This window comes from Choristoneura fumiferana, chromosome 3 (assembly GCF_025370935.1).
Source record: "Choristoneura fumiferana chromosome 3, NRCan_CFum_1, whole genome shotgun sequence".
Taxonomy (NCBI): Eukaryota; Metazoa; Arthropoda; class Insecta; order Lepidoptera; family Tortricidae; genus Choristoneura; species Choristoneura fumiferana.
The window spans coordinates 17,533,972-17,557,841 of NC_133474.1; the positions used below are offsets into that span (position 1 = coordinate 17,533,972).

At 38.7% G+C, this 23,870-nt stretch overlaps 3 protein-coding genes across 6 annotated transcripts; 1 reads left to right on the top strand and 2 right to left on the bottom strand.

Moving 5' to 3' along the window:
* Nucleotides 1-52: 52 nt before the first annotated feature.
* Nucleotides 53-10,394, bottom strand: Cdc23 (cell division cycle protein 23). 2 transcript variants are annotated; one of them, XM_074085995.1, is made up of 7 exons: nt 9,864-10,394; nt 9,225-9,573; nt 7,299-7,478; nt 6,520-6,684; nt 2,262-2,508; nt 1,406-1,592; nt 53-380 (listed from the first exon to the last, which is right to left on the bottom strand). In XM_074085995.1, the coding sequence occupies exons 1-7, from the start codon at nt 10,287-10,289 to the stop codon at nt 129-131; spliced, it is 1,806 nt and encodes a 601-aa protein (XP_073942096.1). In that variant the 5' UTR covers nt 10,290-10,394; the 3' UTR covers nt 53-128. The 2 variants fall into 2 exon arrangements, with proteins under 2 accessions (XP_073942096.1, XP_073942097.1); XM_074085996.1 differs by having other exon boundaries at nt 239-380; nt 1,406-1,609.
* Nucleotides 10,395-11,673: 1,279 nt separating this feature from the next.
* On the top strand, nt 11,674-13,107 carry LOC141426819 (uncharacterized). The gene is made up of 2 exons (XM_074086007.1): nt 11,674-11,870; nt 11,956-13,107. Exons 1-2 carry the CDS (start codon nt 11,772-11,774, stop codon nt 12,106-12,108), a joined length of 252 nt encoding a protein of 83 aa, XP_073942108.1. The 5' UTR covers nt 11,674-11,771; the 3' UTR covers nt 12,109-13,107.
* On the bottom strand, nt 12,375-23,743 carry Fam92 (CBY1 interacting BAR domain containing protein Fam92). Of its 3 annotated transcripts, none has more exons than XM_074086004.1 (8): nt 23,481-23,738; nt 21,407-21,566; nt 20,965-21,114; nt 20,561-20,785; nt 19,526-19,561; nt 16,435-16,548; nt 15,102-15,206; nt 12,375-14,745 (listed from the first exon to the last, which is right to left on the bottom strand). In XM_074086004.1, exons 1-8 carry the CDS (start codon nt 23,615-23,617, stop codon nt 14,692-14,694), a joined length of 981 nt encoding a protein of 326 aa, XP_073942105.1. In that variant the 5' UTR covers nt 23,618-23,738; the 3' UTR covers nt 12,375-14,691. The 3 variants fall into 3 exon arrangements, with proteins under 3 accessions (XP_073942105.1, XP_073942106.1, XP_073942107.1); XM_074086006.1 differs by lacking the exon at nt 12,375-14,745 and adding an exon at nt 16,984-17,060 and having other exon boundaries at nt 15,108-15,206; nt 23,481-23,743; XM_074086005.1 differs by lacking the exon at nt 19,526-19,561.
* Nucleotides 23,744-23,870: the final 127 nt, after the last annotated feature.

A 23,870-nucleotide genomic window follows, 5' to 3' on the forward strand; every position in this document is an offset into this window, starting at 1 on the left:
GAGCACCGAGATCTGTTATGTTGTATTAATGGTGTAAAAAATAAACACTTGAAAAAAAAAACGTATTTTATTTTACCTCAAAGGTAATGCGCTTACAACTTAAATTAATCACACTTTGGTACAGCCCGTCACATCTTGTATTTGGTGTTTCGCCTGGTGAACATGGGGGTGGAGTAATTAGTGGGGGTGACGTTGGGGGAAGGCAACGGCGTCTTGTCGCGCGCGCCGGCGCCGGCGCCGCCGACCGACGCGGCCGACACTGTGGACGCGTTCCGGAGCGCCTCGGGGACTTCTTCGTGCGAGCACTGCGGCTGCGACGACGAGGCTGCTAATCTCTTCTCTGATATCGTTTTAAGCAAGTTTTTACCAGCTTCCTTGGTCTGAAAATTACAATACTGCGACCATAGAACCTTGTCATCATGAAATTTACTTCATTCTACATACAAGGATTGCTATAGAATAGATAGACAAATACAATTGTTTAATTGATTAACTGTACTTTTAAGTGCTTTATCTGGGAGTTTTGCCACAAAGATGAAACAACCTATTGTGATTGCATGCCATCGTCACTCTTACAAAATACAGCGTGTATTGTTGATATCGCCTCAAACTAACTAGGCGTAGATTTAAGTGCTCTGAACCGATATTAAAACAAATTGTTAATTTAGAATTAACTACCAGGGCGTTTTTCATTTTTGTTTTTTTTTTCAAGCAGCAACGTAATGCGTACAATGATTTGATACGCGAGAGAAGCGTTCTGTTCACGCACCTATATCAAGATTGAAATGAAATCTGTCGAAATTGGAAAAGAACATCTACGAATAACACGATGCTGGCACAGAGTACATATATAATGCTGGCAAAAATGGTTTCTCAACAAGAGTACCGGTTGCCATATTCAGGGAATGTAATTACCCTGTTAAGAAGAAGAAGCGTTCTGTGACAGCTGTCACGTCAACAAGTACGACGACGTTTGAAATAAAAACAAAGTAGTATCACGTAGTGATACATTGCGGGCTAATTTATTTTATAAGGAAAATAATAATTTTTACTATAATATTATAGTGTGATTATTAGAGCCATCACTAAAGTTTGAGGTTGTATCAACAATACACGCTGTATATCCATGCCACAGACTGTTGCCTGAGTGTGTAAGCCATCGGAGTTTTTTGTGGTAACACATTCCTTATCCTCATACAAAATGGTCTGACCCATTTTGTATGAGGATACGTGGCAAGTCCAACTACGCGTCCAGAAATGCATGGAAAATAAAAGTTTGTACTTAAACAACTAATTTTACTCTCGGCTTAACTGTCCAGTATGCACTCTCGCTAAGGCGCGGTTAAGATGGCTCTTTTTATGCACTGCTATTGATCAAGCGCACGGCCGCGTTGTATGTACGTACCGTGTCGTGCTCCAAGCACTTGTAAGCGTAATGCGCTGCGTGATCGAGCAGCGAGAAGCGCAGGTAGTACTGCGCGAGGTAGCGAAGCGCCGGCGGCAGCTCTTTGCTGCCCGCGTTGCCGGCGTCCTGCACGGCCGCCGTGTACGCCGCCGCCGCGCTGTTCGGCATATTCGACTTCTCATATAACCTGCCAGTAAACAATTGCTATTTTTTTTTATTATAATAAAAAATATACTAAGCGGCAAGAAATCTGGCCTTCAAATGTATGCAGTAAGGTGACCCGGGGCTATTGTAGCTGGGGGATATTGTATCTGAGCCGTATAATGGCGTTCTTACGACGCCATGTTCGCCATGTTTATGTGTGTTGTGTGAAGACAGTCTTCTGGCGAACACAACGCAAAATGGCCGAAAAGAACATGGCGTCGTAAGGACGCCATCAGACGGCTCAGATACAATAGCCCCGGGTCACCTTAATAGGTAATGTTATACGTAGAGTGGGCCAAATTTTGTGCCGCTGAGTATATGGCTGGACAGATTTGGATAAAATTTGGTATGATAAAGGTAGAACTCTGGAACAAAACAGGCTATTTTTTATCCTGATAGGTATTCCCATGAGATCGCTAAGTCTAAACTAGACACACGAAATTTTCTTCTCACGTTAATAAATAATAATAATAATAACGTTGTAAGTTTCCGGAATTCTCACGGGAATTTAGCGAAATCTCGAAATTTCTATTTAAAATGCCAGACAGTTTAATGAGTAACGCAAGCTAAGCCGCGAATAAAGGCTGTTTATTATAAACGTAGACGTCCTTGAAAGAAGCTTCTCTCGTGGTGAATTAAGAATGTCACTTACTTAGCCAATTTGAATAACGCCATGCCTTCAATATCGCCAGTGCTGTGCGCCTTGTAATAACATTTCAGGGCATTAGGTATCTTGTCCATTTTCTCGTACGCCTCACCCAGTGAGACGAGCATTCTCGAATCGTCCGGCTTTAATTGAGCGGCCCTTGAGTAGTAATAAATGCAGTAGCCGTTCAGTCCCAGTATTTCGTAAGCCTGGCCGAGGCCGTTCCACGCGCGATAATCGTTTCTATCCACATCTGAAATAATATGGCCCAGTTTAGCACTAATTCACAAGTTAAACAAACACAACGCTTTATTTGAGTGCAACTTGTGTAAATTGAATAGCTCGTTCTGTAAAGCCACATTTAGATGGTGCGAGTTGCGGTACATTGACGTCGATGAATGATCACTTTTAATTTCATTATTTTATAGTTTTCCAGTGGGGGCTATACAATTTTCTGGGATAAAAACTTATGTATGCCCTTTGCTCCTGCATTATATTTTATATCAAACTATCTCTGTCCTAAGTTTGATATAAATCGGTTCAGTGGTTTAAAAAGGTAACCGACAGAGTTACTTTCGCATTTATAATAATCCTCGCACCATCTTAAAATTTGTAAATGCCAACTAATAAATAAACCAATTTTACACATAATGTTAAACAAGTATTTTAATAGTCTTATAGCATAAGAAACACCTAGTGGGGGTTGCACCAAGTTAGGCACTAAGTATAACAATAATCAGTAATGATCGTCAAATCTCTGGTTAGAAAGAAAGAAGATATTCACAAAGACACACAAATACAACAAAATTTAAAAATAAGAATAAACAACAAAAACAAGAAAACAAAAAAAAACAAAAATTAAAATACATAGGTACACGATTTTGTGTGTCCCCGGAAAAAAGAAACGGCCGCTGACTCAGCATTATGCTGAGGCCTCCAACGCCTGCAGCGCTGATTTTCTGTCAAAACCGTCTGTGACTCGGAATGATACACAAATATACTAAACTTATACATACGTAAATCAAATTAAGAATTAAGATTTGTATGCCCTGGGGCAACACATAGTGAAACTCAAAAAAACATAATTTAAGACCAAATCAATGTAACCTCTGTTGGACAAATGAATAAATGATTATTATGATTATTCCGAAATAGAAATAGATTAAATTGTAAGTAAACAACAAATAAATAGATTACAATAAATAAATTAAGTTAAGTGAACTTCTGCAAGCCGATTTTTACTACGTACGTAATGTACAATACAATACAATAACTCTTTATTGCACACCAACACATAGCAAGCAATACAGAAAAACAGGTATATACACAGAGACTTTCTGAGGTAAGCAATAGGCGGCCTTATTGCTTCAGAGCGATCTCTTCCAGGCAACCTTTACAATGGAATGGATGGAGAAGCAAGGAATAAATTTTAGCAGGTGGTGAATTTATATCACATACATTACAGCAATATCAAAAATAGGTACATAGCCATTTATACAGTATACATACACAACAAATCCAAATAGATAGGTAGATACATAACAACATTAACAACATACTCATAAATAAATTAACAGTTATAACATTCACAGTTCACACGCAAGACGACAGATAGTGCTCCCTAAGCATAGGCTTGAAGATAGGCAAGGACTTAGCGCGCCTTAAGTCTATCCGCCGGCAGGGAGTTCCCAAACCGAGTGGCCTGGACAGTATAAGAATAAACGTAGAATTTACAGTTTGAAAGAGGGACAGTAAGGAGAAAGTTCTGAGAGCAACGAAAATAAAAATAAATCGCTCTTTGAGGTAGCAAGGAGTCGCAGGGTTAAAGAGAATGCCGTAGAGAAGATAGCGCAGTATGTCAGAGTTTCGGCGAAAGCGGATTGGGCCCACTTGAGCTGTGATCGGAAATAAGAAACATGATCATATTTAGGTACGTAGGCCAAATATGAACCGAATGCACAGATTTTGAATTCGCTCAAGTTTATTCCAAATGCCAGCATAATCGAAGATAGGGTGCAGTAAAGTCTGTGCAAGCGCAACCTTAGTGGCAAATGGAAGGAAATTCTGAAGGCGTCTTAGGGATCCCATCGCAGCAAACACCTTCCTGCTAATCTCACACACATACGGTGACCATGACAGAGTGCGGTCCATGATAACACCTAGATTTTTTATACAGATGGCAAAGATGCAAAGTCAACCAACCCTTGGGATAAGTTTTGAGCTGCCAATAATAATGACTTGGGTCTTCGTTGGATTAACATTTAAGCAAAAGCGTCGGCTCCATTTTAAAATCTTTGTCCAATCCAGGTTAATGGACTCGATAACCGACGGAAGGTCGCTAAGCATGCCTTGGGAATAAATCTTTAGGTCATCAGCATAAAGGTGATACGATGAATCAAGGTTCAGAGAAATAGAATCTATAAAAATAGAGAAAAGTAACGGAGATAACACTCCGCCTTGAGGTACACCAGCAAGCGTGTTGCACCAGGAAGATCGAGAGTCCTCCACCTTTATTCTTTGCCGACGACCTACTACGTAACTACGAAACCATTCAATAACCGCACGAGATATGTTAAGAGAACTTAAAATACCAAGCATAATGTCAAAGTCAACAGTATTGAACGCATTGCTGAAATCTAATAGAGTTAAAACCGTAAGTTTTCTGTTATCCATGCCCAATCGGATGTCGTCAGTGATCTTCACAAGCGCAGTTGCCGTGCTATGACTGGGACGGAAATCAGATTGGAAAGGATTGAGGAGGTCGTTTCTAGTTAGGTATGACGTCAACTGCTTGTGCACAAGACGCTCCAAAACCTTGGAAAGAAAAGGAAGAATGTAAATTGGCCGGTAGTCAGAAAAGGATGCTGGACTGGATTTCTTAGGTAGAGGAATAATTTCAGCATCTTTCCACACTGAAGGGAACACATTCGATGAAATGGAATTATTTAGTATAAGAGTGATGACCGGGAGGAGTATATCAAGGATAGGGAGAATCATAGCACGGCTTACACTGTCGACACCAACAGCGTTAGAAGCGATGGATAACACGTTCTTCCTAACATCACTGTCGGTAAATTGATTGAAACGAAAAGAGGAAGTGTCAGGAGTTGATAGAGCAGAAAAATAAGCTAATATCGTGACTTTTTCAGAATCACGGAAAATAGCCGAGGAAGAAAAATGCTGGTTGAGCTGCAGGGCTACTACGAAACCCGAAGTTCGTGTCGTGCCGTCCCTCTCGCTCTCGTATTAAACAGTATAAGTGTCAGCTCTCTGCACGACACGAACTTCGAGTTTCGAGTTTTGTAGTAGCCCTTGCTGGTCAATATTAATATCGACCGGAACAGATTTTTGTTGAGATTTACCAACTCCTAGTGATTTTAAAAAATTCCATACTTTAGCAGGATCTCCATTTTCAACTGCTTTATGAATATGGCATCTGTGGGCGTCTCGACAGATGGTGCTGCACCGATTTCGCAAAACCCGATACCTGTCCCTGTTCCTATCCGAAGGGTCAACCTTGTACAGTCACCAGCACCAATATCTGACACAGCAAGCGTGCATAAATTTCTGATACGACTCTATTTCTAGGGCCGGAAGGACGTGTCAGATATTTTTGCACGCTCCGCTGTGGCTGATATTAATGCTGGTGACTGTACCTAGATCTAGCCTGATTTTTCTTTCTTTTGATGTCATCAGTGAGCCATGCAGCAGGAAGATGTTTAACCTTGATAGGTTTGACCGGAGCATGCACGTCGTAAAGCTGGGTGAGAAAAGAATTAAATAGATCAATTTGTTTATCAACCGTGCCAGCATCGGAGATAGATCCCCAATCAACCTTCATTGCATCCTTACGAACCAAGTCGGTGTTCATGCGAAGAAAGCTGCGGTGCAAGAGAACTTTATTTTTAGCCTTAGGAGGACGAATTTTATATGAAAGATAGATTAAATCATGGTAGGAGAAAGCGTCAGCAGAGCACTGACCAAACTTAGCAACATCACCAGGGGAAGAGGTCAAAGCGATGTCGAGAAGAGAAGGAGAACAGTTCGGGAAATTATTATAATAAATAATGTACGTAGGTAGTAAGTCGTAGTACGCATTAGGTACGAGTAGGTGCCATTTATGCCAAAAGTTAACCTTTTGGTTGTCAACATATATTTTATACCAAACAAAAAGTATCAAGCACAAACTGTAATAACTAAAATCACTGAATGCCAAGTGAAGATGGCCTTTGTTCAAATAAAAGTAGTGTATTTAATTATTCACCTATGGCTTGCCTATAGCACTGGATGGCAGCATTCGAGTTCTGCAGTTCTATAAACTCATGGCCCATGAGGATCCAGGCTGACAAGTACTGCGGGTCCAATGACAGCGCTCGTTGGAAGTAGATCACTGCCTTCTGGTGCTCACTTCTCATGCTGTAGTAGTTCCCTGGAGTCATAGTTTTCATATTCAGAATAGGTTTGCAGTTAACCACAATAACACTGTTAAGTAGATGGGGTCTCTGATACCCAGATGTTCAGCTTTCTACACACCAAATGTCACCCAAATCTTTTCTAGCATTTTAGCTTGAAGGAGCAAATATACACACACACACACACACACACACACCCCCCATTACACAGTAGTGACATCGCATTAATTAACAAGGAAAATCGTAATGACTTTTCCTTTGAAAAGGTTCCATGGTAGCTCATGCATGAATTAAAGTTCGTGACCGTACAAGTACAATTGAGATTATAGAATAAAGCGCGAGCCGACCGAGCGAACCGAGCGCGCCACGGCAGCGGCCGGCGAAGCGCCAGCTCCTATTTGAGTTAGGGAATAATTTGGACCCTCCAGTGCTGGTTATGTAAGATGGTTACGTACAGGGAACAAGGGACAGTCGTATCGAGAATTAGGTTAGGGTAGTTGTAGGCACCTACATGTTTGTTTACAACCCTAAGCTGTATCCACCAAGCACGGTGGACTCACCGATACTGACGATGGACGGTTTCAATCCTTTGCCTTTACTACCCCAGTTGAGAGTTAAAAACAAAACTTGCCAATGACGCAGCAAGTCTCGACGCGGTACTTGTCGATGGCGACGGCGCGCTGCGCGAGGTGCGCGAGCTCCATGCGGCGCTCCTTCAGGTACAGCAAGTGCGAGTATACGTCCCAGTCGTCCAGCCGGTATGGATCCAGCTGCACCAGCTGCCCAAACAGTCGCAGCGAGGACTCCACATCTGCAAGTAAATATATAAATAAATAAAAGAGATTTATTCAATAGTTACTTACAATCCGTCAACGATTACAGTCGCAATTAGTTATTTTACAATCCGTCAGATAACCAAGAATCCAACAGATTCTTATCTAATATTTAATTTTGTAATAGTGTTACGCTGATGATACCGCCATAATCTTCCACAACTCGTCATGGGATTTGGTGGGTTCTACCGCAGAGAAAGGTTTGTCTCGTATAGCAGAGTGGCTGCAAAACAACTTGCTAACACTTAACACAGACAAAACCAAATTCCTGTGTTTCCACAAAACGTTGGCTTCCTCCCCTGGCTCGCTGGTTGAAATGAAGATCCACACTTGTCTCTCAAATGATAGTACAGTGTGCAGCTGTGGCAGTATAGGGAGAGTTTCATCTATAAAATACCTGGGTGTAGTGCTAGACGAGAAGCTTTCTTTTGTCGATCATATCACATCCACCGCAAATCGTGTTAGGAAACTGATTTATATATTTCGAAATCTGCGCGGTGTCATGACCAAGGGACTTCAAAAAACCACATATATGGCCCTGGCACAGCCTGTCATTGCTTACTGCATCACAGTGTGGGGAGGGGCTGCTAAGACCCATGTGATACATTTCGAAAGAACCGTTTTACTTCTGAAGGTTATGCATTCAAAACCATGCAGGTACCCAACTTCTGCTTTATATAAGCTCAGTGAAGTGCTTACTCTGAGGCAGCTGTATTTTCTTCGGTGTACTGAAATCGCTCATAAGGCTCACCTAGCTTTGCCTAATTATACGGACCTGCTCAGGAAAAGCATACTTAATATTCCTTTGCCGAAAGTAAGAACGAAATTTGCAAAAAGATTTGGAGCCTATGTTTGCTTACACATATATGGAAGGGTTAACTGGCACTGTAATATTAAAACTTGTTCGTCAATAGAGGTCAAATTCAAAGTTTAAAATTGGCTGAGCACCCAAAGATTACAATGAAACAGAGAACTTACTTTTATGATAACATTCCCCCAAACACACACACACACACTCACAAACCTTTGGATTAGAATATGTATAGTCGTAATTAAGTAGTTAGCATAGATTTTCATGATTTTCTTTAACATTTAAAAAGTTTAATAGGTAATCATTGTAAAGGTGTCATCCTACGGGACAAGCCTAGCCTAGTATAGGTGACACGGGTAACCTCTATCTGCAAAAACAAGTACGGTGAAACTGTTCCTGTGCAAAACTTAATTTTATGTAATCTGTCCAATAACTTTTTTTTTATTACTTTTATTTAATGTCTTCAATAGTTTGTTTACAAGTTATGCATCACAAATAATACAGTCAAATTATTTAAAAGTACAAACTATTAAGAGGGAAAGCAACTTAGCTTAAGCCTGCGCCTTGAAGTGATGATTTTCCAGATATGGCCCATACAATAAATATTCCACAGACAGGTGGTACTTTATTATTATTATTATATTGCAAGTGAAGCCAATCACTGGAAATATGTGAAATTTGATTTGTAAGAATTGATGACAGCTTGCATACATGATATGTAAAATAAATAATACACTAGCAGCTCTTAGAGCTCATGCGTGTACATCACCGCACTTGTGTTTTTAGTCTTTCTTTTTTAAGTGTTTGTCTAGGCTACTTTAAAACTGTTTGCTGAAGGTACACTTATCACCAATATAATATATACCAATATATTATAATGGATTACTATGGAGTCATTGTATTGTAATTTTACCTCTTCTATCATGGTGTGCAATAGCCATCTGAGCTATAACATAAGTACTCTTATCAAAGCCAGCAGCTGCTAGCACCATGTATCCTTCCAAGGCTTGTTCGGACAGCTTAAGGTCGACAAATGCGTGTGCCGCGAAAAAGTACATCATCCAATGTTTAGGCAGCTGTAACGAGTCTAGCGCATCATATTCATTGGCCAGGCCGGCTAACTCCACCCATGCACACCAGAGAATGGGCACTGCTGATACTGCAGCCTGTAGTACTGTCACAGCCTGACTTCTTAAGTCTAACTTCTTTAACACTACTCCCTGTAGATAAAGTAAATATCCATCCAAGTTGTTACTGTTTGCCTGAAATTAAAAAAAAAAACAATAAAACATATTTTGTCTAAGGTAAGTCTTTAATTAAAAAAAAAAAAGAGTTGAAATCATGTGGAGAGGGTTCTTGTTCTTTTTTTATAAATTTTGCCCCTCATTTATACCACAGTACATCTGGGACATAAATGTGACAAAATTATTGCTGAAACTACCTCAACATTTTGATCATATTCCAGAGGCAATGGTCTACTTGTGATCACAGAAACTCACATTTAAGTCCCGTTTGTAATAATAACTATAAGCGTCTAAAAATATTATAGAACCTTAAAAAATGACAGTAAATCCAGCAATACTTGGTTTGACTCAGTGTTTTCCGTGCCCGAATCAGTGGCATTGTCAAGCCGCTTCTTTTCACTGGACATGTACTGCGAGTAGCGGTGCAGGAATATACATTTTTGGCTCGTACAGTTTTCTAAGAAGTGAGCAGCTCTGTTGTATTCTTGGCTATCAAAATAACTCTTGGCTAATAAGTAAGATTCCTTCTCTTCTGCTATGATCCCATCATCGTAGCCTCCAGGTGGCTCCTCTATATTAACTTTATGATCTTTTAAAGCAAAATTAAGCTCCGCAAGCCATTTCGTCGTTTGCATCAGGCCTCGGGAGCTGCATTCGCGTATTCCATTTAAAATGTCTTTTCTAACCTGGTCTAGGTCTATTGGGATTTCAGCTTTTGTGTTCATTAGCGGCATTTTTTGTGGTCCTTGAAGAATTTTTCTCACAAATAAAAATATAAATTGTCGGTTTCAAACTGTAAAATTTGTTTAGGGTTTGTTTGGTCCTGTCCTCGTCGTCCAAATTGTCAATGCCAATGTCAAACGCACGCACCAGCAGGGCTACTATGAAACTCTTACTCGAAAAAAAAAACTCGATATTCGAAATTCGTATCGTACCGACCCTCTCGCTCTAGTATTAAATAGTATAAGTGTCGCGCACGACACTTAATACTATTTAATACGAGAGCGAGAGGGACCGCACGACACGAACTTTGAGTTTCGAGTTTTGTAGTAGCCCTGCTGCACTAAACGTAGGCGCGGCCACATGCAAGTCGCTCGACGCTCGTTTCCAGCGTCAAATCTAGTGACGTAACATAATAGTGATAAAGCTGAAAATGTTAAGATTTATCGCTGAAAAAAAAATATGTTCAATTTCGGCAAAAATACTGATAGTTTTTTTAATTCACTCCAATTTATTTTATTTGTACCACTGCCACGACTGCTACCAAAGAGAATATAAGCACTACGTTTTACTGCCACTATGAGATTAAGAAAGAAATTAGCTTCCAAGACCAAGATCATTCCTATGGGGTCACGTGACCAGATTTTAACGAGCGACGAGCGACTGCATGTGGCCGCACCTATCAAATAACTGTCAAAGAAATTTCGAGTTATTATGTTGCCGCGTTTAGTCAGGCACTTGATGATTTAGTTTAGTCCTTAGTCCAGCCCAGATTCCAGTTTGGTCGTTTTTAGATATTTTATCTGTAATTAAAATTTCAGGATGTTTGAGACACGATTAAAAACGCGGTAATCTTTCGGAGAAATTATCCTTTTGTAAAACACATTTCTTTCTGTTCTCGCCACTTCTCGCTCTCGCTACATTAATGAAAGTGATAAATGAAATGACTGTATGTGCTATAAATTAGAATTAATTGTAATTACATTCGAAAATAATAGAAACGAAACTGAACTGCGTGCGCAATTGCTCATGCCAAATATATTGTCATTGTCAAACTCGCGAAGTGATCTGACTCACTAGATCCAGCGGTGTCGGTACCGAATCCGCTTATTGAATCCGACTCCTTTATGATCGAGCGATTATTAAATCTATATACGGTACTGTGCCCCACCCGCTGACTGAACTGTCATAGATAATAAGATCCAAGTCCAAATCCGATCTACTTAGATAATAAGATCCAAGTGATCCGAATATGAAACTCCAAAATCTAACGACACTTATACTATTTAATTACGATACGAACTTCGAGTTTCGTAGTAATTTGTGAGTGACGTTCAAAGTGAGTTAGTGCCCATCCGCTTGAGGATCTGACTCTTTTCAATTTCAGATTTGTAACGCACAGGGGTCACAAAAAGTGATTGCCCACCCTGCGAAGCGTTCGTGTGATCAAAAAAGTTTTGTTGTGTAAATCAAATTCTTAAAATTCAAACTTAATTATGGCAGACGCAAACGTAGAACCTCCGTCAAATGACGGTGAGAGCAATTACTCAACGCCTGCAAATGATCCTAAAAATATGCAGGAAGTAACACAATACGTAAGTTTAAACAAATTAAGACAGATACATTTATTTCCAATTTAGTAAGTAATATAACCATAGCATAATGAACCCTCCTTTACAGGTGCAGTCACTTTTGCAAAATATGCAAGACAAATTTCAAAGCATGTCAGACCAGATTATAAACCGAATAGACGAAATGGGGACTCGAGTAGATGAACTTGAAAAAAATATTACTGACCTGATGACCCAGGCAGGGGTTGAGAATGAGAAGTAGAGGCTACATGCGCAATTCAACAGGCACCCATGTCTTACTGTAATTGTCAGGTAGTTTGCAATATCAATGCTAGCATAGTTTAAGTTAAAGTTTAAATTATGAACCACCATGGCAGGAAGTGGCACAATAGTTCTGTAAAGTGCAGTTCCTTCAAAAAATTTTTATGGATTCTTTTGTTCCGTTGTGTAGGATCATATTAATAAACTGGAATAACTTGCTTGGGATAATAAGCAAAATAGCTCATTATAACACATTGCAGTTAACTGTTTTTTTTTTTAGTTTTGATAAAATTGCTATTTATTTAGCGAGTACCTAATATATTAGCAGGAATTGGATTTTTCATAATTTCTTTCAAATACATGCCGATGGGGATGGGGGTGTTGCTGTTTTATAACAATCTGTAAATGATATTAGTTAAAGTTAATAATCAAAGCTTCACAAAAATAAATTAATTTAACACATCTTCATTGTGCAAGCATGTACACTAAGAGCAGATATTATCTACACAACCAAGAAGTTTTTTAAATAAGTCTTTGGTCAAGAGAATTATAGACTTTTATATCTTTTTAAGTGCTTCTATGTAGAGATATGCTTTTTGTGAGATACAGTTGCATAAACCATGTTATTTTAAAAAACTTGCCAATGTTTTAAAATTTTTATGTTGTAAAGAAACTAGATATTTAAAAACTTCAACAGTCGCTCAACCTTATCAAAAACTTCAAATAATGGAATTGTAAAATTAAATTATATATTTCCAACAAAATCATGTTCATGTGTATCCTAAGTAATGAACACCAATCACTAGGTGATAAACAAACAATAAAAGCAATGTATCTTCATTACATCATTTTAAGAGGTATTTTTTGTAATAAAGCATTTATATCACTTAGTGTGCTAGGTTTGGTATATAATACACTTTCATATAGTTATAAGCACGAAATGTTTCCAAATAAAGTAATTTGTAGTCCTATTGTATAAATTAAAGATAGTCCAACAGTAGTGTTTGTATTATTTTGTCTGCTTATGCTATGCTCAGATACGGGATACGGTACATATTGATTCATTGCTGTGCCTAGCACTTAATGGTACTGGCAAGAAATCAATACCTACTACCAAGTGGCAAGCTGCAAACAAAAAGTTATTTTGTGATTGACAACATTTACATGAGTTAACTTTTAATATAACAATTATTAGTTACTTAGGTACATAATTTTACTAGATATATTTGATTTTTATTTTTCACAGAACTTTATTTTTGTGTTGTCATTGTATTTTGCAAATACGAAACTTCCAAGTCAATCCAATGAGGGCTATCGCGTATGAATTCGCTGCTAGAGGCGCTAGTGTAGCTTGAGGTCTCTCCGAAATGTCATATCTCAGTTTTTGGGTGAGCTACGCGGGTTTATTTATAATTAGAATAATTTTGTGAATATTTTGCATTACCTGAAATTAATTATGCCAATTATGCGTTACGGGGCAATGAATGTCTGTGTTTTGAGCAAAGATATGATATGAAGTCCGTGGTTTTGTTTTGAGACAGTTTTGTCTTTCGGAAACTTATGTCCTTCCTTTTTTCCCGAACAAAACGGGACTACGCAACACTGGGGTGTATTAAATATGATTTTAATCTAAACTTTGTTTTCACGCCCATAATAACAGACTTTGAAAGCCACACTTAAAAACCTCACGCAACAGTGGCGCCATCTAGAAAGACAAAAAACTATAGTCCTCATTTACGGAAAATGCGTAAAAGTCGTCTCGCAAGTTTCGTATTAAATACATAAAAAAAACATCACCTAAACTTAATAGGCGCAGTTGTTTCTATTCTATTTTTCTACTTTGTCACTGCAAACTGTTTTCAACTACATCATTCCATGAAATAAAATAATAGAATGTTAGGTACCTGTAGGATAAGGAGTACGTAGGTAGGTAAGGTACAGCCGAGTACCTAACTGAATCATGGTACCAGGGTGGAACCTTGTTCTATTAATGTCATGTTGATATCCTATAGTACTTATGGCTATACGTTTGCCAAAGAAATTATAGCGAAATTGATTATGAAAAGGTTCCACTCTGGTAAGTGATTCAATTCAATATCCTCGAGTCCTCGACTGTACTGCATACTACTGCGTACTACGTACTGCACGACTATATAGAAAAGTGAAATAAAAGGGTTCTTTAGGTAGACACAATTTTTTTATTTTATTGTCTTATGCTTAAACAATGATTACACTACTTAAGTACATACTTGTAGTTAGATACCTACGAGTAAAGCAGAAAACGGAAGAGCAGTTATACCCATTGCTTAAAATGATCTACATACGAGTATACTGCCAAGGCGCACTATCTAATAGGAGTGTAAGTATGTACAGTCACCAGCACCAATATTCTGACGCAAAGCGTTCATAAAAATCTGATACGACTCTACTTCTAGGGCCGGTAGGGCGTGTCAGAATATTTTTACACGGTCCGCTGTGGCAGATTATATTAAAGCAGGTGACTGTACCTACTTCGTTTTGAACTTCTAACCGCGTATCCACTTTTGCTGTCGAGCATACCTACCTATTAATGTAGCACTCGTAATTAACGTGATTCGGTTTCTTCTGAGGACGTTTCCTCTTCTGAACCTTCGGAGTCCTAAAAGAAGCAAGACCAATAAAATTATAATCTGTCGATATTCAGCATCTGCTTTCTGCTGTAAGTAAAAAATAGAGCCAGCTGCCACAAAAGTACCGGTCATTCCCTTATAAGTACCTACTACGTACTTAATTAAAACCTACTTATAGGTATAACGATGCGATCGTCTTCATTATAGCGGCTTACATTTTTGTGTTTATTTTGTTTTTGTTTTAAGCCACAGAATAAGTAATAGTACAAGTAGTTAAGCTAGACTGCATTTATTATGCAGGGTATTTTTTTATATTAATTTAAGTATAGAATTCGTAGAGGGCAAATAAGTAGCTAGTAGAGTTGTAGAGTGCGATCTTTCTCACCGTAGTTTCTTCTTCGTGTTTGGAATTCATGAGTGCGGCGAGGGACGAAGACCGCGGGAGTGTGGAATTGCCGTGTTTCTCGGGCGTCCTCAAATTGCGCGAGTTCTGTGGTGGCAGAAATGAAAGATTTGAGCGCTCATCGATTACACAAAGTTGGTAGGGGAACGGGCGGTAAGCACGCAATCCTATGCTAAAAACAAACCATGCAGTGCACGCACCTTTGTAACAGGGGGACATCAGATACAATTTGCATACTACTATACAAAGTATATAAATAATCACTAAGCGCTAAGGAAGGTAGAAAAGGAACAGTTAGATCAAGGGCTGCGGTACAGTTTTAGTGGATACTATAATGTAGACATATTTTGTTATAACACCGAGTACCTACTGCATTGGCTCATATCAAAATAACTACTCTGCGTATAACTTAACTTCCGCTTATGGCTTATGCATAGGTACCTATGCGTTTTTAGGGTTCCGGAGCCAAAATGGCTAAAAAGAACCCTTATAGTTTCGCCATAACTGTCTGTTTGTCTGTCCGTCAGCGGCTTTGCTCAGGGACTATCAATGCTAGAAAGCTGTAATTTTGCACGGATATATATTTAAGCTATGCCGACAAAATGGTACAATAAAAAATATTTTTTTTAGTGTACCTCCCATGGACGTAAAGTGGAGGTGATTTATTTTTTCTCATCCAACCCTATAGTGTGGGTGGGGTATTATTGGATAGGTCTTTAAAAACCATTAGGGGTTTGCTAAGACGATTTTTCGATTCAGTGATTTTTTTTGCGAAATATTCAACTTTAAAGTGCAAATTTTCTTTATAATCGAGGGTCCCCCCCCCTCTAAAATCTAAACCGGTGGGTGGAAAAATTTGAAAAAATTAAGGGTGGTAGTAAGTATATCAAACTTTCAAGGAAAACTGTAACGGCTAAGTTTACTTGAGAATTATTAGTAGTTTGAGAGTAAATAGCAGCCAAGGTATAAAATATACCTAAACTTGGAAGATTCCGTATAAAATACGAAGTCCTTAGAAAAATATTACTTAATTTTTTCGTAATGGCTATGGAACCCTATTTCGGGCGTGTCCGACGCGCTCTTGGCCGGTTTTTATTTTAAACACGCCGTTGACTTTTATTTCAGAAACGCGCATTGACGGCAGTTTGTAATTGTATCGATACAAAAGCACATCGAGGGGCGTGTTTTTAAAACACCATGTGCTTGAGATGAAATTCATCCCTTTATTTGCTTTTCACCCAGTTTCTGTGTCACATACGTAGTTTGTATTATAAATAAAGGCCTAACATTCAATCAGGTGGGAGACAGGGCTCACCGGTTCGCCGGGTTCTCGGGCAGGCGAGGGCTGCAGCAGCGAGGCGAGCGACGCGGAGCGCGCCGCCAGCCCCGGCGCCTGCTTCTCTGGAGACCGCAGCTTCCTCCTAAAATTCTATATAGGACAGATCAACACTCGATTTCTCAAAAAGTTGACTCGTTGATATCTATTTGAAATCATCAAATTGATCCGGACGACCATTTCAGCAGATGTGTGGGTTTGACAGAAAACAAGGGTGTTTATGTTTATTAAAGTTATTCATAAAGTGTTTGATTCAAAATATACTAGTCACCTCCTGTCATGCGTTTGGCGTCACATTTTGAACATCGATCAATGTATGGAAACATTGTAGACCATAATTAGGTAAAAACTCCTGAAAAGCCAACCATCTGATGATATATTCCAGATAAATTAATTTCAAGACTGCGTTGTACAGTGAATATCGAATCTTTTTCCGTCCTCGTAGCCGTCAACTAGGCTCCAACTGCGTACCTACCTATCGCTGTTATCTGATTTATGCGAACCGGACACGGCGATGGCAGCCCGTACCTGTCTGGAAACCGGAGACGGCGCCAGTGTGAATTGCGTGGTTCCGGTTTAAAATCCATAGGTGCTTTTGTGGATGCCTAAGTATGTCAATATTGAACGAATTAGGTACGACGTGACTAAAAGGACATTATTTGACGTGTAGAAATGTGTGTTGGGGGCCCCCAAATGCCTCCGCGTTCCCCTGATCAAATCCTAAACAAGACTTTAAAAATGTGCTTAGTAGGTACCTATATAATTTCATCAAGATCAAAACACTACAGCCATCTAGACTTTTTACGCGGAACTAATACTCTTTTAACTTTGCTGAATGCGTCCAATAGGCTGGGGGCATTCCCGTCTTTATTGTTTGTAGCGGGTAGGTACTTCCCCAGGAATCCCTGAATGAATGAAGTGCAAATAATTCATTCTTGTACATTTACATTCTATTCTATTTACGTCGAAAAATAAACATCGGCCTCATTTAAAATATATTAAATTTTATTAATGAAATTTAATATATTTTAAATGAGCCCGATGTTTATTTTTAAGTAGCTAGCTTTCAATAGAAAGTAAAATTTCAAAAGAAATCGATTTCACAGAAGTTATTGAGGAGTTCAGTAAATTGAAGGCACGAAAACACATACTTACAGGGTGTTCGGTAGCTACGTGCAAAGCTTTAAGGGGGTGATAGCCGGGGTATTTTTGAAAATTTTTAGCCATATATGTCATAGCCGAAATTGGGCGAAAAAAACAGTTGGGTGCTTATAGCACACACCTTTTAAGCAATAACAATATGTCAATAGAACAAAAATATCGAATTATTTAACTACTAGCTGTTGCCCGCGGCTTCGCCCCCGTTGTTTTTTTTTCTGTATTTTCTTCCATAAAAACCTTCTCCTGACAATAATGAACACAAAAAAAAAGAATAAGCAAAATCGGACCAGTCGTTCCCTAGTTTTGCGCTTAGCAACACAATTTGCGATTCATTTTTAGGGTTCCGGAGCCAAAATGGAAAAAACGGAACCCTTATAGTTTCGCCACGTCTGTCTGTCTGTCTGTCCGTCCGCAGCTTTGCTCAGGGACTATCAATGCTAGAAAGCTGTAATTTTGCACGGATATATAATATGTCAACTATGCCGACAAAATAGTACAACAAAATATAAAAAACAATTTTTTTTAGGGTACTTCCCATAGACGTAAAGTGGGGGTGATTTTTTTTTCTCATCCAACCCTATAGTGTGAGGTATCGTTGGATTGGTCTATTAAAACCATTAGGGGTTTGCTAAGAAGATTTTTCGATTCAGTGATTTGTTTGCGAAATATTTAACTTTATAGTGCAAATTTTCTTTAAAATCGAGCGTCCCCCCATTGAGGATGATAGTAAGTGTATCAAACTTTCAAGGAAAACTATAACGGCTAAGTTTGCTTGAGAATTATTAGTAGTTTATGAGTATAAATAGCAGCCTAAGGTATAAATTATACCTAAACTTGGAAGATTCCGTATAAAATACGAAATCCTTAAAAAAATATTACTTAGTTTTTTCGTAATGGCTACGGAACCCTATTTTGGGCGTGTCCGACAAGCTCTTGGCCGGTTTTATTTATATAGATTACTAATCCCATACAGTTACCATTGACCCCAGGTCTGAAACAGATGACGTTGGGGATAGGTATTATAATTTATTTACATCCCGAAGTATCGAAATGAATCGTATAATATAATGTACTCATTAAGTCCTTTAATTTGATACCCATATTGTTATATTTAAAGCAAAAAAAAAGACTGAGTAATTGTGACAGCCGCCATATTGATTTTTTTGAAAAGCTTATTAGCTAAATCTGGCTAAATCTGGTTCCCAAAGTTATGGTGATACAAAGAAACTCACATACATACATGCATACTACTTAGGTACATTAAGGTACCTTGAAAACATTACACTCCTTTTTTAGCAGTTGTGCAAAAACTCTGGGTCAATTGTAGCACGGGGTCAATTGTAACGTTACAATAAAATTAACCCCGAGTGTAGTGGTACAATTGTCCTTTTTAGTCGCACTCACTAAACTTCATCTCGATTTCTATATCTAAGTAACTGACCCCCACACTGTGCCACATTACAAACTTTAATAACTAGAGAATCACAATTCAGTAAAACTTTCACACTATAATTTATACGACTGTTTAATTATAAACACTAGTATAAAACGTAAATCGTTAATACTTTACTTTGGTCAGTCAAAAATACAAATCTTCGTCTAGCACATACTTTTCGCGCGGCAGCGAGTGGCAGACTAGTGAGCAGGTCGAGACACGCTCAAGGCACACTCGTGTATAAACACACATGCATATTGCGATGTAGTTGCAGAGTTATAGGCGATGGTACTATTGACCCCGGTCGACCCTACATGGTATGTACTACTTTGTGCTTATCATTATCATGGCTGATTGGTGCCGTCACCCTAGCATCTACGGAAAGATAGTACTAAATGTTGGAATGAATGAAAATAATAGATCTGAATCAAACAAGTGCTTGTTTGTTAAGGATAATTTAAAGTAGGTATTTACCGCAGGCTCCGTATCGTCAGTAAGACCTGTTAAAAGCTTGACGGAAAAATAGTCCCGTTAAAAAAAAGATGCGTCTTGGTCCGACCGACTTGGTACTCAGGCGCGGTCCCAAATCGTACACGTCAAATTGTAAGATCTTTTAAAATAAATTACAAATATAAAAAAAAAAAATTTTTTGCCCCTAGATATAAGTGACCCTCTCCGAAATTTCAGGCTGTGACCGCGCCTGTATGTACTTAACAAATCGGTGAGTAATGGATGACCATTGGGAAAAAATTTTTTTGGTCAATATCTGACACAATAGTGCTCAGAAAAAAATTGCAGTTGCGTAGCTGTTCATTTTGTCTGATTAAAAGGACGGCATCATAGATAAATAAATAAATACATACATACGATGGGACACTTGAACCCAACTGACCCAGCCCCAATGGAAAAACATTGAAATTCGAAAAAAAAATATATATAGGTAAATAAACTCCTCTTGAGACTCAATTTCCATTAAAAAAATCCAGTAAAAAGGTCGATCAACTTTTCCCTGTACCGCGTTGCCATGGTTACGTCCCCTGGACAACTATTTAAAACCACGAGTTTCTTCACGTTTTCTGTGGTTATAATTCATAGAGCGTACATTTTTGTCGTAGTTACAAGCCCATTAAGTATGTAATGGACAATGTCCTAAGCACATTAGTATATATCATAACAGTTTTTTTAAGAAACTCTGTCACTGTTGTCTCTTGGACAACGGGACAAAATAACAAACAAGAAAATGTTGATCGACCCAAAAATACTTTTCCACTTGTATCGATCAGTAATCAATCACTAATCAGAATCAGCAGAGCTACTACGAAACTCGAAACTCGCAGTTCGTGTCGTGCGATCCCTGTGACACTTATACTATTTAATACGAGAGCGTGAGGGGCGGTACGATACGAACTTCGAGTTTCAAGTTTCGTAGTAGCCCTGCAAATACACGATTTTGTCTAACACCCAGTATACGCATTGCAGTATACATCATCAAAACAACAATATCCTTACCTCCAGGTCAGCCTTGTCGTTGATGTCAGCAACTTGTCGATGCGCCACTGTCAGCAGCTCGAGCGCTTTCGCGTGGAACCCGATCTCGATTAGCAGGAAGTCACCGAGCAGTGCCTTCAGCTGCGTCAGTTTGCGTCGCTCGAAAAACTCCGTCTGCTCGCTCAGACCCTTGGCTGTGCGGGACATCTCCGCAGACGCCTTCAGCAACTCCGATTCTGCATATGTCTAAGAAGTTTCTGAGATTAAATCTCGCTCGGGTAAATCATAAAATATGGCAGTTGCATTGATATTCTGGAATTTAACTAAAGTACCATGGGAATTCTCAAAAACTCCATCGTGGTCTCTGGGTTATTCATAAAATTAAAAAGGACTGCAGAAAAAAAAGTCTGATGTTCAATACGGACCACTTGCTGTCTGTTGAATGGCTGCCGCTCTCTGGTCTTGTCCAGGACTTTCTTCCGAGCCAGCTCCTTTTCTCTTACGTTCATCGTGTGTTTCACCTCCTCTCGTGCGTGCTTGCATATCGCTTCGTACTGGCTCAGCTCTCCAATCACCTACAGAAATAACAGAGATGCATGTTCAAGCAATGTTCATTGAAATTAACGGTTCTTTCATTTACTTTTCTCTAGTTTTTGAACAACAATATTTAATAATACCTGCGAGGGCCTACTCCAAAATTCGAAAATTGAAGTTTGTATCTTACCATCTCTCTCACTCTCGTATTAAATAGTATAAGTGTCAGAGAGACGGAACGACACGAACTTCGATTTCGATTTTCAATTTTCGATTTTCGCAGCTGGCACAAAGATGCCGTTGTAAAGAATGTATCTATGTAAATATACTTACCTTGGCTTCTAGTCTTTGCACTTCGCAATTTCTATACTCTTCTACAGCAGTAAGAGTAATAGATAAGTTCTCCAGACCAGCACTTAGTGATTTGTTTACTATTTCATTGTTAGCATAATCTTTAAGAACCTTTGCGAGCTCGTCTCCTTGGTCGCGTAGCCTGCGGAGTGAGTAGAAAGAGTTAGGTAGGTACCTATACTTACTTTTGAACATGAAACTACCGGGAGACTCACTCATATTAAATGATATTGTAACGCATAGCTCACGTCTTAAATCGAGTTTAGCTCGATATGTTTCGGGCTATTTCGTAGCCCTTCTTCTCAGGAGCACGCGACTCGAGGCGCGACTGCCCGACGAAACTAAGCCGTAACAGACAATCGAACGGTCCGGCGAACCCAGAGGGACGCCGCCATGTGTTAGAATGGGATATCCATACCACCATCTTACTTTAACCCTCTCGGTCCGCCGGACCAAAGTCGATGGCCGGACCGTTAGATCGTCTCCAGGGCTACTACGAAACTCGAAACTCGAAGTTCGTGTCGTGCGGTCTCTCTTACACTTACACCATTTAATACGAGAGCGAGAGGGACGGTACGATACGAACTTCGACTTTCGAGTTTCGTAGTAGCCCTGCTGTTACGGCTATAACACCGGCGCACAACTACCCGCATTTTTATCGCCATGTTTAATGTCAATGTCTAATGTAGGGTAGCACACAACACTAACAACATCGCTCCGTAAAGGCACGTTCACACCAACCGATGATGCATCACGAGTATTTATGATACTGTTTTCCAACTCAGGGTACCAACTAACCGGTTAAAACTCGATTCGAGCTAAACTCGATTTAAGGCGTGAGTTATCCGGTACAATATCATTTAATGTACTTACTTTCTTTATTTTCGACTTGATTTGCAAAATTTTATAGAAATGTTAGAATAATCCATACTATCCATACTAATATCCATATAATATTAAATGCGAAAGTTCTGTCTGAGTCTGTCTGTCTGTCTGTTACGCTTTCACGCAAAACCGCTGAACGATTTGGATGAAATTTATACGAGATAGAATAGACCATGAGAAAGGATAGGCTATCTTTATCGCGAAAAAAAGGCTTTAAGGGTTGAAATATGGTTAATTTATATGGTGGAAACGTCGCTGTTGAAATAACTAGAAACTGGCATTTTTAATAAGAAATAAGTCGATATTTTAGCTTTTCTTGAAAATTCGACCTGTAGAGGATGAAACTCATATGAGGTCGTCATTATCGAAGATAAAATCGATGTTCTTTATGAAACTTGTATTTGGGCACGTGATAAGAGATAAATAATTGTTGAGCGAAACTTCTTCTTAAAAACGTATAAATCGACTCTAACTTGCACGTCAAGGGTTCCGTGGGTATTTATGAATATCAAGTGTTACCAGAGCCAACTCATAAGCAAAATTACTCTTCATTTAATTTTATTAACATAGACAGTCAGACATGAAAATTATGATTTTCAGATTTTCTTACTTATTTTGCTATAAAAATAAAATTGCTATAAGAGCTTCCTTTATACAAATTTAAGTTTCTAGAGAAATAACCCATAAACGATCTTTTGATTATTTTTAATTTCAACTCGATAAATACTCGACGTTTACAGGGTCTTGACAGACAGTATGGAGGACGGACCTAAGTATCACTATTAGAGTTCCATTTTTTCCTTTAGGTAGGGAAAAATTTTGTTCCGCTCTTAGAATCATGACATTTTCATATATTAAAATATGGATGAAAGTTGTAAGAATTCCAAACATTTACTATTATAGAAAAAATGTGTACAATTATAAGCGCATTCTTAATTATAATCCTACCCTCCTAACTTACAATACAGAAAAGATTATAGACTATAAAGAATTACCGCAAAATACTTGCAAAGAAAGAACTAGTTATTACAACATTAAAAATATGATATAAACCGTAGAATTTCCAGTTATTTTGTAAGTTACCCTAAATAAATTAAATACTTCCAAATATTTCGACGTGCAAACGGGAAAAGCTAGTTATACATAAATACCTGTTATAACTATTGTTTACCTTGCTGTCTTTCGAGCATAATCACCGAATGCGACGCATAAGTCACCGAAGTTCCTTTCAACATTTGTAATTCGATCTTGAATGAACTTAGCCTGTTGTTCATAACTTAATGAATGGGAATTATCACCTCTAAACATAATTATTATCTTTTATTCAACTTACTTCCGTTGTGTTTACATATGAGTATTTGTTAATTGGTTGCTATAGAAACTTATTTTAAAAACAAACAGTTTGGCGCCATCTTGGATGCTTTGGATGTAGAGATGTAGACTACGATGTAGAGTAGATTGATTGAATGTAGCTGTACTTTAACGGAAAATAGGATGAAAGTAGAATGGCCAACATAACACGACGTAGCTGTTTTGAGCGTTAAAAATAATGTCTAGAACA